General features: G+C 37.9%; 1 protein-coding gene across 1 annotated transcript; it reads left to right on the top strand.

The window, feature by feature from the left end:
* The first annotated feature begins 451 nt into the window (after window positions 1-451).
* LOC115927668 lies at window positions 452-13,108 on the top strand. Its single transcript, XM_030993820.1, has 3 exons — window positions 452-488; window positions 10,923-11,135; window positions 11,661-13,108. The coding sequence occupies exons 1-3, from the start codon at window positions 452-454 to the stop codon at window positions 11,930-11,932; spliced, it is 522 nt and encodes a 173-aa protein (XP_030849680.1). The 3' UTR covers window positions 11,933-13,108.
* The last annotated feature ends 1,364 nt before the right edge of the window (window positions 13,109-14,472 follow it).

Genomic DNA, 14,472 nt, shown 5'->3' with positions numbered 1-14,472 from the left:
ATAATTCAAAATGATTAAATTATGCCGACATCCACCTCATTTGACTGTGTCGAGTCACAAATGATTGACAAAATTATGCAGAAATCACTTTTGGCCTTTAATTTCAAAACAAGCAGTGTACAAAATCCCATTTATCATAAATGCTCCCTTAAGTAATGCATCTCAAGAGCATGTAGCCTCACCCCATGATTGTACATAGCAGACTTGAGTTATAGCATGTCCCTGCAAATTGTTTTTCAATTCATATGGTAATTATTTTCAAACAAATGTTCAATGAATACAAAAACAAACTTACCATGATTTCGAACAAGTTACAGGAAGTATCTGCAACAAGAAAATAGAAAATAAATATCACTGTGGATTCTGGGGTGATGAGAACCTCAGTTGGCTAGGACCAGATGTTGAGGAAGCATCGTGTACTAGAGCCATACGAAACACCCAGAAACCCCGAATGTCCCCGGACCGACCTGGACCAAAACCCAAGTCGGGTAAGGATTTTTAGTCAAATTTACAGTCCTGTCCGGGTCGGGGCAAACATTTTCGGGGCAGTCCATGGGCGGGTTGAATTTGCATTCGGGTAAATTTTGATTTTTAAACAAAATTAGTCCAAACTCAATATAACCACCCCAAAACTAAATAAAAACCATCAGCATTTCACAATGGATGTATTCCGTTGAAATTGTTGTAATTTATTTTTTTGTTGAATATGCTTATTTCAGAATAAAAACTGCCTATTACAGAATGTAAATTGTGATTTTACGCATAATTTTCAAAATAGACATACGTTTACGGGCCGTGACAAAAATCAGGGGTGTGATTGAGGGTTGGAAAAAAATCCAGGAAGATCCAAATATAGAGCGAAGCGAGCATCCTCACCGCCGGGGTCCAGGAAAGGGGTAACCCCACCCCTTTTATGGATTTTACTAGACATTTGGAGAGGCTTTAAACACTTTTAAGAGAAAGAAATTAAAAAATCAACACCAACAAAATCCACAAAAACAAAAATCAAATTTCAAAATCCAGAAAACCAGAGAAATCACACCCCTGCAAAAATGCCCGGTCCAGTCCGGTCTGGTCCAAGAAAAAAACTTTCTGGGTAGGGTGAAAAATTACGGGTCGGGGCTGATGAAACTGGGGTAGTGCCGGGTCGGGGTAGAAGAAAGTCTTGCCCCGCAGGGCACTAATGTGTACATTGTGTAAACTAAAGTTTACAGGTAAAATGGGAACTTTAGGCCAACTTTACTCAGCTCACCAGTTCATCAGGACCATGATGACTCGTCAAAGGACCACTAAGTAATATATTTGTATTTAATGTTTTGCTTAGCAACAGTAAAGTTGGTCAAAAGTCTCCATTTGACATGCAAACTTCAGTTTACACAATGTACACGTGAGGATGCTTCCTGGTCATCTGACCCAAGCCAACTGAGGACCTGATTAAAATTGCCCATAAGTCACCACTTGATATGCAAAACAGTATGATTTGCCAATCATGGCCTATATAATAATAACTCTACTGGGGAACCTAGCAAAGTTGGTTGGCCAAGTCCCCATTTGACCTGCAAACTTTAGTACACAATTAACACATGTTGATGCTTCCTCATCATCTGGTCCTAGCAAACTGAGGACCTCATCACAGTTGGCTAGTAAGGCCCAAGTTGATATGCAAAACATTATACCAGGGCTTTTCAACAACCGCGGGCTGCAATCGTGTGAACCAGGTTCAAGGGGAAATATCTTTGTGCAACTTATTTTCAAGCCAAATGTATTTTTTGCCATTTTCTGTCATAAAAAGGGGGCATGCATACGAGTAGTATTGCAAATACCAAAAATACATGGATGTCGATTTAATGAACATGAAATTTGCATATTATTGATTGATAGCTTTAAAACTATTTTGTCATGAAGGTCTCGCGGGCTGCACAAAATGGTCCCGAGGGCCGCAGGTTGAAAAGCCCTGCATTATACATAGCGGTCCTTTGACGAGTCATCATGCCCTGATCAACTGATGAGCCAAGTAAAGTTGGCCAAAAGTCCCCATTTGACCTACAAACTTCAGTTTACACAATTTACACGTGAGGATGCTTCCTGGTCATCTGACCCAAGCCAACTGTGGACCTGATTATAATTGCCCATAAGTCAATAATTGATATGCAAAACATTACACATTGGCCTATCATGGCATATAAGTTTACCTGGAAACAGAGCAAACATTGGCCTAAAGTATTTGACTTGCAAACTTTAGTTTACACAATTTACACATATGAACGTGTTCTTATCATCTGGTCCTAGCAAACTGAGGACCTGATCACAGTTGGCTCCTAAGTCCCAAGTTGATATGCAAAACATTACCGGTATACATAGCGGTGATCAACTGGTAAGCCTAATAAAGTTAGCCTAAAGTCTCCATTTGACTATAAACGTTACACAATGTTCACATAAGGAAGCTTCCTAGTCATCTGACTGCCAGTGCATTGATGCTCAAGGTAGGATCTAGAAACACACCTTAAGGATCCCTAATACTGTGAAATAGGTGGCACTTTTGACACTTTAAATTTAAATTTAAATATAATATTTGGAAAACAGAAAATCTGTTTAATTCTCATTTAACAACAAATCATAATGGTGTGATTTTCTACAGGACCTGGAATTAGCCCCACTCAAAAAAGCAACTCAAAGATAGCTGACAAGACACTCACTATTGCATGATTACTTTCTATTCTGATACATGATCAATAAAGCTGCACTTGGGAAGTTGGGTCTCTTTGCACTCATTTCAGATAATGTCCTTCAAGATCAGCTCTGAAGGTCAGGGAAAGTTCATTCCTTATGACCTGATATTAGCCACACTCAAAAGGCAACTGAAATTTTAAGATAGAAGATGACAACAAGATACTTAATACTATCACATAATTACATGTATATGCTTATGATTAATTGACTAATTAGTAAATTTTACCATGGGCTTTAATTGGCAGATTTTCTTTTCTAATCAATACACACATCCACTGCCACGTGTAAGGAATTCTGTGCAAAAGTAACCATAGCTGATGGAGCCACCTTAAAATGTAATAAACACATATTTTCATTCCACTGCCTATGTTTAGCCCCACTCAAAATACAAAGCAACTCAAATTCAAAGATCGAAGATGACAACAAGACACTCACTATTTTATGATTACTTTCTATTCTGATACATGATCTATAAAGTTGCGCTTGGTCTCTAGCTTGCCACAATCTTCGCACTCATTTCTAATATGCCCCTTCAAGATCAGCTCTGAAGGTCAGGGAAAGTTCATTCCGCATGACCTGATAGTAGCCACACTCAAAAGGCAACTGAAATTTTAAGATAGAAGATGACAACAAGATACTTAATATCACATAATTATATTCTATCTATTACTTGTATGTGATCAATAAAGCATTTGTAAGCGTCTCACTCCAGTTTTCGCACTTATTTAATTGCAATTTCAAAATCAGCTTTGATGCATTTGTAGGAACGTCAAAACATATATATGCAGCTTAAAAATTAGTTTTAAAAAAATGGAGTATGGTACACATACTTTTTCAGTGATTTGATAAAACCTAATGATTATTTGACAAATTAGTAAATATTATCATGAGCTTTAATTGGCAGATTTTCTTTTCTTATCAACACACATCCACTGCCACGTGTTAGGAATTCGGTGCAAAAGTAACCATAGCTGATGGAGCCACCTTAAAATGTAATAAACACATATTTTCATTCCACTGCCTATGTTTAGCCCCACTCAAAATACAAAGCAACTCAAATTCAAAGATCGAAGATGACAACAAGACACTCACTATTTTATGATTACTTTCTATTCTGATACATGATCTATAAAGTTGCGCTTGGTCTCTAGCTTGCCACAATCTTCGCACTCATTTCTAATATGCCCCTTCAAGATCAGCTCTGAAGGTCAGGAAAAGTTCATTCCGCATGACCTGATAGTAGCCACACTCAAAAGGCAACTGAAATTTTAAGATAGAAGATGACAACAAGATACTAGAACACATAATTATGTTCTATCTACATGTATTACACATGATCACTAAAGCATTTGTAAGCGTCTCTCCTCAGTCTTCGCACTCATTTAGTTGCAATTTCAAGATCGGCTTAAAAGCAGCCTCAGATACATTTGTAGGAACGTCAAAACATGCAGCTTATAAATATTAATATAAATTATACTTTTTCATTGACTTGATAAAACCTGATAATATTACTAATTAGTATTACCATGGGGCTTTAATTGGCAGATTTTCTTCTTTGCCACTTGTAAGGATATATTATGTGCAACTAACCATAGCTTATGGAGCTGCCTTAAAATGAAATAAACACATATTTTCATTCCACTGCCTATGTTTAGCCCCACTCAAAATACAAAGCAACTCAAATTCAACGATCGAAGATGACAACAAGACACTCACTATTTTATGATTACTTTCTATTCTGAAACATGATCTATAAAGTTGCGCTTGGTCTCTAGCTTGCCACAATCTTCGCACTCATTTCTAATATGCCCCTTCAAGATCAGCTCTGAAGGTCAGGGAAAGTTCATTCCGCATGACCTGATAGTAGCCACACTCAAAAGGCAACTGAAATTTTAAGATAGAAGATGACAACAAGATACTAGAACACATAATTATGTTCTATCTACATGTATTACACATGATCACTAAAGCATTTGTAAGCGTCTCTCCTCAGTCTTCGCACTCATTTAGTTGCAATTTCAAGATCGGCTTAAAAGCAGCCTCAGATACATTTGTAGGAACGTCAAAACATGCAGCTTATAAATATTAATATAAATTATACTTTTTCATTGACTTGATAAAACCTGATAATATTACTAATTAGTATTACCATGGGGCTTTAATTGGCAGATTTTCTTCTTTGCCACTTGTAAGGATATATTATGTGCAACTAACCATAGCTTATGGAGCTGCCTTAAAATGAAATAAACACATATTTTCATTCCACTGCCTATGTTTAGCCCCACTCAAAATACAAAGCAACTCAAATTCAACGATCGAAGATGACAACAAGACACTCACTATTTTATGATTACTTTCTATTCTGATACATGATCTATAAAGTTGCGCTTGGTCTCTAGCTTGCCACAATCTTCGCACTCATTTCTAATATGCCCCTTCAAGATCAGCTCTGAAGGTCAGGGAAAGTTCATTCCGCATGACCTGATAGTAGCCACACTCAAAAGGCAACTGAAATTTTAAGATAGAAGATGACAACAAGATACTAGAACACATAATTATGTTCTATCTACATGTATTACACATGATCACTAAAGCATTTGTAAGCGTCTCTCCTCAGTCTTCGCACTCATTTAGTTGCAATTTCAAGATCGGCTTAAAAGCAGCCTCAGATACATTTGTAGGAACGTCAAAACATGCAGCTTATAAATATTAATATAAATTATACTTTTTCATTGACTTGATAAAACCTGATAATATTACTAATTAGTATTACCATGGGGCTTTAATTGGCAGATTTTCTTCTTTGCCACTTGTAAGGATATATTATGTGCAACTAACCATAGCTTATGGAGCTGCCTTAAAATGAAATAAACACATATTTTCATTCCACTGCCTATGTTTAGCCCCACTCAAAATACAAAGCAACTCAAATTCAACGATCGAAGATGACAACAAGACACTCACTATTTTATGATTACTTTCTATTCTGATACATGATCTATAAAGTTGCGCTTGGTCTCTAGCTTGCCACAATCTTCGCACTCATTTCTAACAAGTAACCTTCAAGATCAGCTCTGAAGGTCAGAGAAAGTTCATTCCGCATGACCTGATAGTAGCCACACTCAAAAGGCAACTGAAATTTTAAGATAGAAGATGACAACAAGATACTAGAACACATAATTATGTTCTATCTACATGTATTACACATGATCACTAAAGCATTTGTAAGCGTCTCTCCTCAGTCTTCGCACTCATTTAGTTGCAATTTCAAGATCGGCTTAAAAGCAGCCTCAGATACATTTGTAGGAACGTCAAAACATGCAGCTTAAATATTAATAGAAATTATACTTGTTCATTGACTTGATAAAACCTGATAATATTACTAATTAGTATTACCATGGGGCTTTAATTGGCAGATTTTCTTCTTTGCCACTTGTAAGGATATATTATGTGCAACTAACCATAGCTTATGGAGCTGCCTTAAAATGAAATAAACACATATTTTCATTCCACTGCCTATGTTTAGCCCCACTCAAAACACAAAGCAACTCAAATTCGCTGGCTTTGGGGATTTTCACCAAACTCTTTTATGAAATGTGCACAAGATCATGTGACCTCAAACACTCTGTCTGTCGCGGTGGAGAAAGAAAAAGTTCAACATTTTGAATTTTCTCGCTTTCCGCGGCGTCTGTGTCGCTGGCATTTTTTTCGGAGACGCTGAAGTCACCAAAGCCTTCGTGAAAGCCTCAGCGGCGTCTCCCACTGGCGTAAAAAACGCCTGAGTATAATCCTGGCTTAACTTAAAGCTCAGTGTACTTCAGTATCTTGCCAGTCTTATCACATTTTAGATACCACTAGTGAAGACCAGGAAATGTTTGTACCGCATGATATTATCCCCACTCAAAAAGTAGAAAAAATGTGGAAGATGACAACAAGATATTAATAAATGATCACTTATTTGTTACATGTAAGTGTCATATTCCTCAGTCTTCGTGCTAATACAGTATGGATGATCAGCTGACAGGCGACACATTTTTAAGCAATATTTATAGCATTTGAGAATTTGTCCACTAATGTGAATGGTCAGTAAATTCCAAAATACACACCTTAAATTATTGTTGTTCATCTTTTCATATCGACTCCCATCTGATTAAGCATCTGACCTCTTTTTCCATATTCTATCACGTTTAATCTTCTCTTGACAAGAGTCAATTGTTTATACAGCAATCTGTGTTCATTCCACTTTGTCATCAAAATGTCATTTGATACTTTTTTAGGGATTTCACCTCGCAAAATTGCAGCTGTTGTTGAAGAGGCTTTACTGGTGCAAATTGATTTTGCAGTATTCACACAAATCTGACCACGAGTTGATGGAAGTGATGCTGATGTCCATGTAGGAAATAGAGACGACGATGATGATGAGAGGGTATGTCTGTGACTGTTAGAATGGCTGTTATCTTCAGTAACAATATGGCTTCTTGTTGCCGGGCTATCAACTTGAATGTGACTTGTGTGATTATCTTCCTGAGCTAATTTCACTTCTCTGATTTTTACCTTTCTTCTCTTTAGGTATGCTCTTCTGTTCTCTTTGCTGTGCCTACCCATTAGGCCTATTTACCATTCAGTATCCTATAAACATGCTCAGGGGTGTACCAGGCCTAGCTGTCCGCTCTAAGGGGCAAATTTCCCGATCTCTGGCAAACTTTCCCAGTCAGGGGGGGGGGGGGGGGGTCAAAAGGCTAATTATTCCCTGTCAGAGTGCTATCAAATCCTGAAATAGACAAGATATAATAAATTGTTGAAAATTTAGTGAGCATTTGGTAACACAGGGGAAATCGAACAGTGATTTTTTTTACAGGCCTTCATTTCTAAAAAAATCAGGAGCTCTGTTGATCTCTCTCCTTAGTTTACTAAGGTGCTGAACAAGGAGCTCTATCTTTGCACATCTGTATTTCAAGTAGTACTAAAGAGCTCAGTATGTAAATCGAGGTCCTGAAATGTTGTTAAGGAGAGCTAGAGCTCTGGTGCTCAAAATATTGAGATCCTCAAATGTGAAGGTCAGGGTAAACCATTTTAAACCAACAACAAGTTCTATTCTGAATTTGAACTTGGCAAATTTTTCCAAAAAAAATTTGAAGGTGAAATTAAAAATGTCATGGCCGAGGAAAAATAAAGGGTGCTACTGAAGGGTTCACACAACAATTATGCTCTCCATAGACGTGTTACCTATTAAACGTGTTATAAGGGGTTGACATTTCTGACTGAGCATAAGTCAAGTTACATTTACATGTACCTCTCGTGTTGAGAACTGAATTTGACATTCTTAAATGATCGAGAGACATTTTTACACAATATATCTGAATACGACATGACATTTGCACTGTCCAGGCCGACGCTTACCCGTGCCCGGGAGCTAGCGCTAGCATGGTATCGTGGGTAAAAATGTTTCCAGCTCAATCACTGTCAACTCACCACTCAGAAACTGGGACCAAATGTCCGGATTTCTGTTTGGACTCGGAGGTCAAGTCATCTTTGGTTTTAAAAACAGCATTGTTTACAATTATTATTATTGAATCAGCGCCTTCAACTGGAACTCAAGGTAAAATAAGTTGAGTTTTCGGTATTCTTCTAGTCTTCTACCATAGTATGGTGGTAATTTTTTTTTTTAAATAATTTTTATTATAAAAGAAAACACGGCGTCCGACTATTTGACTGTAAGCCTGGAAGTGTACTCGAGTACCTCATTACACGGTTATTCACAGCCTTACAGTACACGCGAGGTTTCTTTAGATTGGTGCCGCCTCTGTGCAACGAGCTGCTTGCGGCGAGTTCACAGGGCGCACCATCTGGAAAAACCGACCGTACACTGCATTTACATTACGCACAACAGGGTCAAGTGCGTTATTTGTTTTATAAAATACCGACACATGAAAATCAAAACAAACAAAAGTTTAGAGTCTACGAGAGTTATATCTAGAGTATATTATGTTCATGTTGGTTCTAGAAAATGGAAAGATAAGACCCTGCGGCCTTGCAGGCTTACCAAAAAGTCCACGGGATTCCACTTGCCTTGAGTAAAAATAAAATCCATACATCAGACAGCTGAAATTCATGGCTTCATTATAGAATCCATAAGTCAAAACAGCTAGGCCTAACTCCAAGGCAAAAGTTAACAAAAAATTGTTTTCTAATAATACTCCGCTCCCCGCTTTTGATCTATATCTAGCTAGATACGCGTACGCTGCGCTAGATATCGATTTCTTAGCGTGCAATATGACTTTTATATAATTGCTAGGGTCTAATTATTAAGTTGGATTAGACTAAGCCTCACACTTTGAGTTTGATTTAGCACAGAATATCACGGACCTCCTCGATCGCTGCGATAATTTAATAGCGCCGCCAAGCAGTATTCTACTAGAATCTAGGTCTAGGCCTACGCCTTTTTTTTCAACGAGGACGTCCGCATTTGGGAGGTGCATTCCACGGTTTGAAGGTGTGTAGATCTAGTTCTAGATCTAGACTAGATCTAGAATCTATATCTAGTAATGAACGTCCACGTTTGCCTGTAAACACAAACGCTGATTATATTTATTACCTACATCTAGATCTAGATCATAGATGTCTAGACTCTACTATCTCTAGACTAGTTCTAGATCTAGTCTAGATCTAAACTCTAGAGCTAGGGAGTAGATCTAGAGTCTAGGCCCTTTTTGGAAGTTAAATTAAACTTGTTTCGGAATTAGCCTAGATCTAGACCTAGATTTAGATCTAGCTCCGTTGAAAGTTAGGCCTACTGATCGTCATGACCATCATGCTACACCATAATTAAAGAACTCACCCTAGAACAAGTTGTAACCCCGTTGTCCAGTAATGTCTACTGCACTACATAAAAACCCGTTTTCCATCACAACCATGTGCAAAAGAATGTAACTCTCATGATCAAAAACAAACAACCACAACAGATCTTCCAATTCCATGCAACAGTATACAATACGGGAGCTGTCGCATACATTTAGGATGAAAAGAGCCTCTTCAATTCCGGAAAAAATGAATACTCCATGCAAATGGGACGTCATTTTCTTTGTCCATACTCATGATCTAGATCTAGTCATGCATAGGCCTAATCGGTCCTGGTCTAATGAAAATGCATGGATGCTACGTAGGAGTACCACGTTGCCGTTGGGCCGTTATAGAGGTCTATAGACTAGTCTAATTATTTGTTTTTAGTAAATAAGCCTATGGCCTGCCGTCAACCCTGGGTTGTGATCTCGTCCAAGTTAATGTAATTAAAACAAGTACATGCATAAAATACTTACTCACCTCTCTCTGTTGTTGTCAGTTGTTCAGTGCAGCTAGCTTTTCCAATCGTGATCTGCATGTATGCGCGTGGACGTGGCCACGTCCACGCGCATACTGCACGGCCACTGTACTAGCTACCGAAATTGCCGCGAAAAACCTGGGGCGCGCGAAAGATGCCCGACCGCGGACTGGCCTCGAAGAACCACTAGAGGGCTTTAGGGTCTCCTCTATCGTGTCAGGCGGTGAAATATGACACACGGCAGATCCTTTACACACTTTATGTATGATTTAGCACAGGATACCGCGGACTTCCTTGGATCGATGCGATAATTTAATTCGGACATACCAAACACTATCTAATCCCTTTGCTTCAGTTTTTTTTCACCGAGGACGTCCGCATTTGGCGAGTGTCCACGGTTTGAAGGTGTGTATTATAATGAACGTCCACGTTTGCCTGGAAACACAAACGCGCACGCACACACACACACACACACACACACACAATAATAGAAAATGGTGCAATTATGCTACAATAGCAGCACTCTCTGCCAAATACATGAAGGTGTTTGCAAGTCTGCACCCCAATTGTGCCCTTATTTCTTAGTGTTCTAATCAAGAGAGTCTTCGGTTTAGGAAAATGCAAGATAATGACATACCTTATTGGGGAATACAAGGCCTTACATGAGGCCTGTTGGTCGTAAAACTAAAGGCTAATCCTGGTGATTGTTAACACTTGTATTGTGGGTATACAAACAAATGGTATCGAACTGCATATGAATTTGAATAACAATTCTTTCTTTTCAAAGGAAATTTCTTTTCTTACGATCTTTCCCAGCCGATATGAAATCATTAAAATATAATTTTTAAATGGATCTTTTGTTTCATGTTTTTAGAAGCGTCTTATGCCTACGAATGCAAGAAGAAGATTATCCCTGTGAAGGTGAGTAATGACTTCAAAGCTTCTGGTTGGCTAGGCGGTATCACGGCAGGGAAGATCTACTACATGGTTCAGCAAGCCGAGCTTGTCCCCGAGGTACTCACCAGCATCATTGAAAAAGAATTCGCAGTGCAGAAAGAAACGGTCCAGAACGTGACCGCTGCTCCCGGTATGTCACTGACATTGTAAAGAGGGTGAGAGAGAGAGAGAGAGAAGAAGAGAGAGAGAGAGAGAGAGAAGAGAGAGATAGAGAGAGAAAGAGAAAAAAAGAGAGAGAGAGAGAGAGAGAGAGAGAGAAAGAGAGAATATTATTTATATCTAAATAATAACCTTTATGTCATTAGTTTATATCTTTTGTTTTATTCCTTGATTACGTGATAAGTTGCTATTCTGCGTATATCATTTTTTCAATAAAAAACTAACCTTCTAGTTTTTGTTCGTACTCTTGCATGCTTCTTTATTAGTATGAATATTTTAGCATAATATAAATAAGTATACATGTATACTTACAATTACAAATTTTTTATACAGAGATTTATTTTAGTTAAAGTGAGTAAAACTAATCTAGCAGAAAGAACAAGGCGAATAATATTTTTGTTGGTGGTTAAATTCATATTTTGTGATATGTTGTTATAGATGTATTTGTTTTTAAATGAGTTTCGTTTATTTACTTGTGCTCTATTTTACTCGAAAGGTCCCCCGTCCCCAGAGCAAGAACCGAAACCACCTCCTGTGGAATCTGAAGTACCCGGATGGGATTCCAAGAAGGTCCAGGATTGGCTGGCAGCTAACAGCGTCACAACACGTAACAAAGCTTTGAAAACCCTCAATGGAACCCAACTACTGCAACTGAAGAAACTACTGATCACAGCCCCACAAGCTTTCTATCAGTCAATGAAAGATGATCTTAAGGTTCCACTTATTGATGTCCTATCACTCGCTGCTGCTCTTGAAAAACTAAACTAGGTGATTAGTATAATGATGATGATGATGATGATGTAAAAGTTAACACTTTATATGCCACACAAATAATCTCCCTGAGCCATTTTATATTTATCAAGGGCTACAATAATATTGAATTTTTCCAGAGCAAATTCTATCTATAGCTGTGGTATAAGGCTGGGACTGTCATCGAGCTAATCAAGGCCGGTAAAGGATAAATTTGCAAAAACTAGTATGTTACCCGAATGACATCGTGGGTACCTATTATTTTGTGCAAAAGTACACGAGTGGACACTGAGCAACCGTGCATAAAGGATAAGAAAGCTAACGCGGCGTTAAAACATATTGTCAGCCGTTTGCATTATTTGTACACAGTTAGTCATAATTTGCACACACCGGACTTGCAAGGAATATCTAAATTTGTTTACAACTCTCAGGCCTGTAAACAGCAACACTGGATGTCCCAATAATGCATTACTTAAAGGAAACCCAAAGGAATAACTTTAGCTATTCTGAGAGATGTATGGTTTTCTTGCCCATTGGTAAACATTTTGATTACTTTTACCGAATACATAATTTATAAGAAATACGTTAAACATTTGAAAGCAAGAGGCAGATTGAAGGATAAAACTCTTTTAACTGATTTGAAACATGAATTTATGTCACATGTACATTCTAAAACAACAGCAAAGATTGATGAAAAACAGGTAAAAGCTTTGACTGATATATGCTAAGATAATGCTTTATTTTTATATGTATATTTGTTCTTCTAAACGTTGTACATTGTAGATATGTGGACTAAAGTTCCCTGAAAGGTTAAAAATGAAAAATCAAATAGTAATTTATGAAACACAAATAATTGATTCAAAAATAATTTTCTTATTTTTATTTACGAGTTTATCTATGAAACAGATCGACAGTAAGTAACGAACTCTATTATTTCTTGATGGTTATTCCGGAAGAATTTAGTTAGTGCATAGGGTCTCCCATTTTTGAAGTACCAAAGGATTTTGTCGGTTTTAGTATTAGTGATAACCGTAAAAATACTGTCAGTTCTTAAATTTACCGATGTACCATGGATTCAAAAATAATAGAATTACAAAAAAGAGGAGAATGAATATTCCGCACTCCCTTTTACTTTTGTATTAATGGCTTCACTGAAATAAATTTTTAATAAAGACATATTTTATGGATTATGAAAGTTGAAGTTCTATTTTGTCGGTAACTTCTTTTTGAGACTGGAAAGATAAGAATGGACTGAGAGAGAGGGAGAATGATAGCGAGAGATAGAAAGAAGATCAGAGAGAAAGAGAGACAGAAGGAGCGAGAGAGAGAGAGAGAGAGAGAGAGAGAGGAGAGAAGGAGTGAGTGAGAAATGGAGAGAGATAATTAGAAAGAGAAATAGAGGGAGAATGAGAGAGATAAAGTGTGAGAGAGAGAGAGAGAAAGAAAAAAAAGAAAGAGAGAGGAAAATAGAGAAGGAGCGATTTAGAAAGGAAGACAAGAGAGAGAGAGAGAGAGAGAGAGAGAGAGAGTGAGAGGGAGAGAATGACAGAAAGAGAGACAAAACAGAGAGAGTGAGAGAGAGATGAAATGAGAGAGAGTGAGAGAGGGTGAGAGAGAGAGAGAGAGTGAGAGAAAGAGATATATTGAGAGAGAGAGAAAGAGAGAGAGAGATAGAGAGAGAGAGAGGAAATCTTATATTAGTCTTATTCGTATCAGGAAAATTCCAGGATGGACAATCTCACCTTGGCCAATTACCCCCGGAAAACTACCCCCCCCCCCCTCAAATATCCCCGCGAAAATTACCCTCAAGAAAATTACCCCCAATAGACAACCTCCCCCGAGGACAAATATCACAGGAAAGTTTAAATAGCCCCTAACCTCAGGACAATCACCTCCCGTTGGCAATTACCCCGAGGACAATTAATGATAATAATAATAAGATATTTCTATACCGCAAATTGCATATTGCCTTTATGCGGTTTAGAAGGGAAATAGTTGAAAGTAAAGGAAACAGAAGTTGCATTACAAATTACATCAATCAATTCAATTATCATTAAAACTTTGCAAATGAAATAATACACGTACATATTACAGATCACTTACAATCAAAATACGAATAGTCCATAATTAAGAGTATCCTACATTAATCTACAACATTACATATAAAAGGGAAAAGGTCAAAAGGGCTATTCAGGAACACGACTGCATTGTTTTAAAGAACCAGCATTTCGAATTTGGAGGGGGAGATTGTTCCAAAGAAATACAGAGAAATGCAGCTACATAAACGAAAGAACCCCCCCCCCCCCCATCCCTGAAATTTATCCCCGTGTACAATTCCCCCTCCCGCCAAGGACAACCACCCCGAGGACAATTACTCCCCTCCCCCTGTTCATAAAAGGAAAAGTCCCCCCTGTTAATACGTTGGTTTTAATAAAGAAAGATTTTTTTTTTTTTTTTTTTTTTTTTTGGGGGGGGGGGGATAATTGTCCTAGGGGGGGGGGGATGTCGGTGGTTATTGTCCTCGGCGGTGTAAAGTTGATTTAATCTCTTCCCCCTTG

Source organism: Strongylocentrotus purpuratus, unplaced genomic scaffold (assembly GCF_000002235.5).
Source record: "Strongylocentrotus purpuratus isolate Spur 01 unplaced genomic scaffold, Spur_5.0 spur5_scaffold_20, whole genome shotgun sequence".
Lineage (NCBI taxonomy): Eukaryota > Metazoa > Echinodermata > Echinoidea > Camarodonta > Strongylocentrotidae > Strongylocentrotus > Strongylocentrotus purpuratus.
The sequence above is the reverse complement of the archived record's forward strand: the minus strand, read 5'-3'. Positions and strand labels throughout refer to the sequence as shown.

What these genes read in the sequence shown, in the direction of transcription:
- LOC115927668 (XM_030993820.1), top strand. Translation starts at nt 452, where the DNA reads ATGTCCCCGGACCGACCTGGACCAAAACCCAAGTCGG. An exon ending in TGGACCAAAACCCAAGTCGG is followed by an intron (nt 489 to 10,922) that starts GTAAGGATTTTT and finishes TCATGTTTTTAG; the next exon opens with AAGCGTCTTATGCCTACGAA. An exon ending in GAACGTGACCGCTGCTCCCG is followed by an intron (nt 11,136 to 11,660) that starts GTATGTCACTGA and finishes TTTACTCGAAAG; the next exon opens with GTCCCCCGTCCCCAGAGCAA.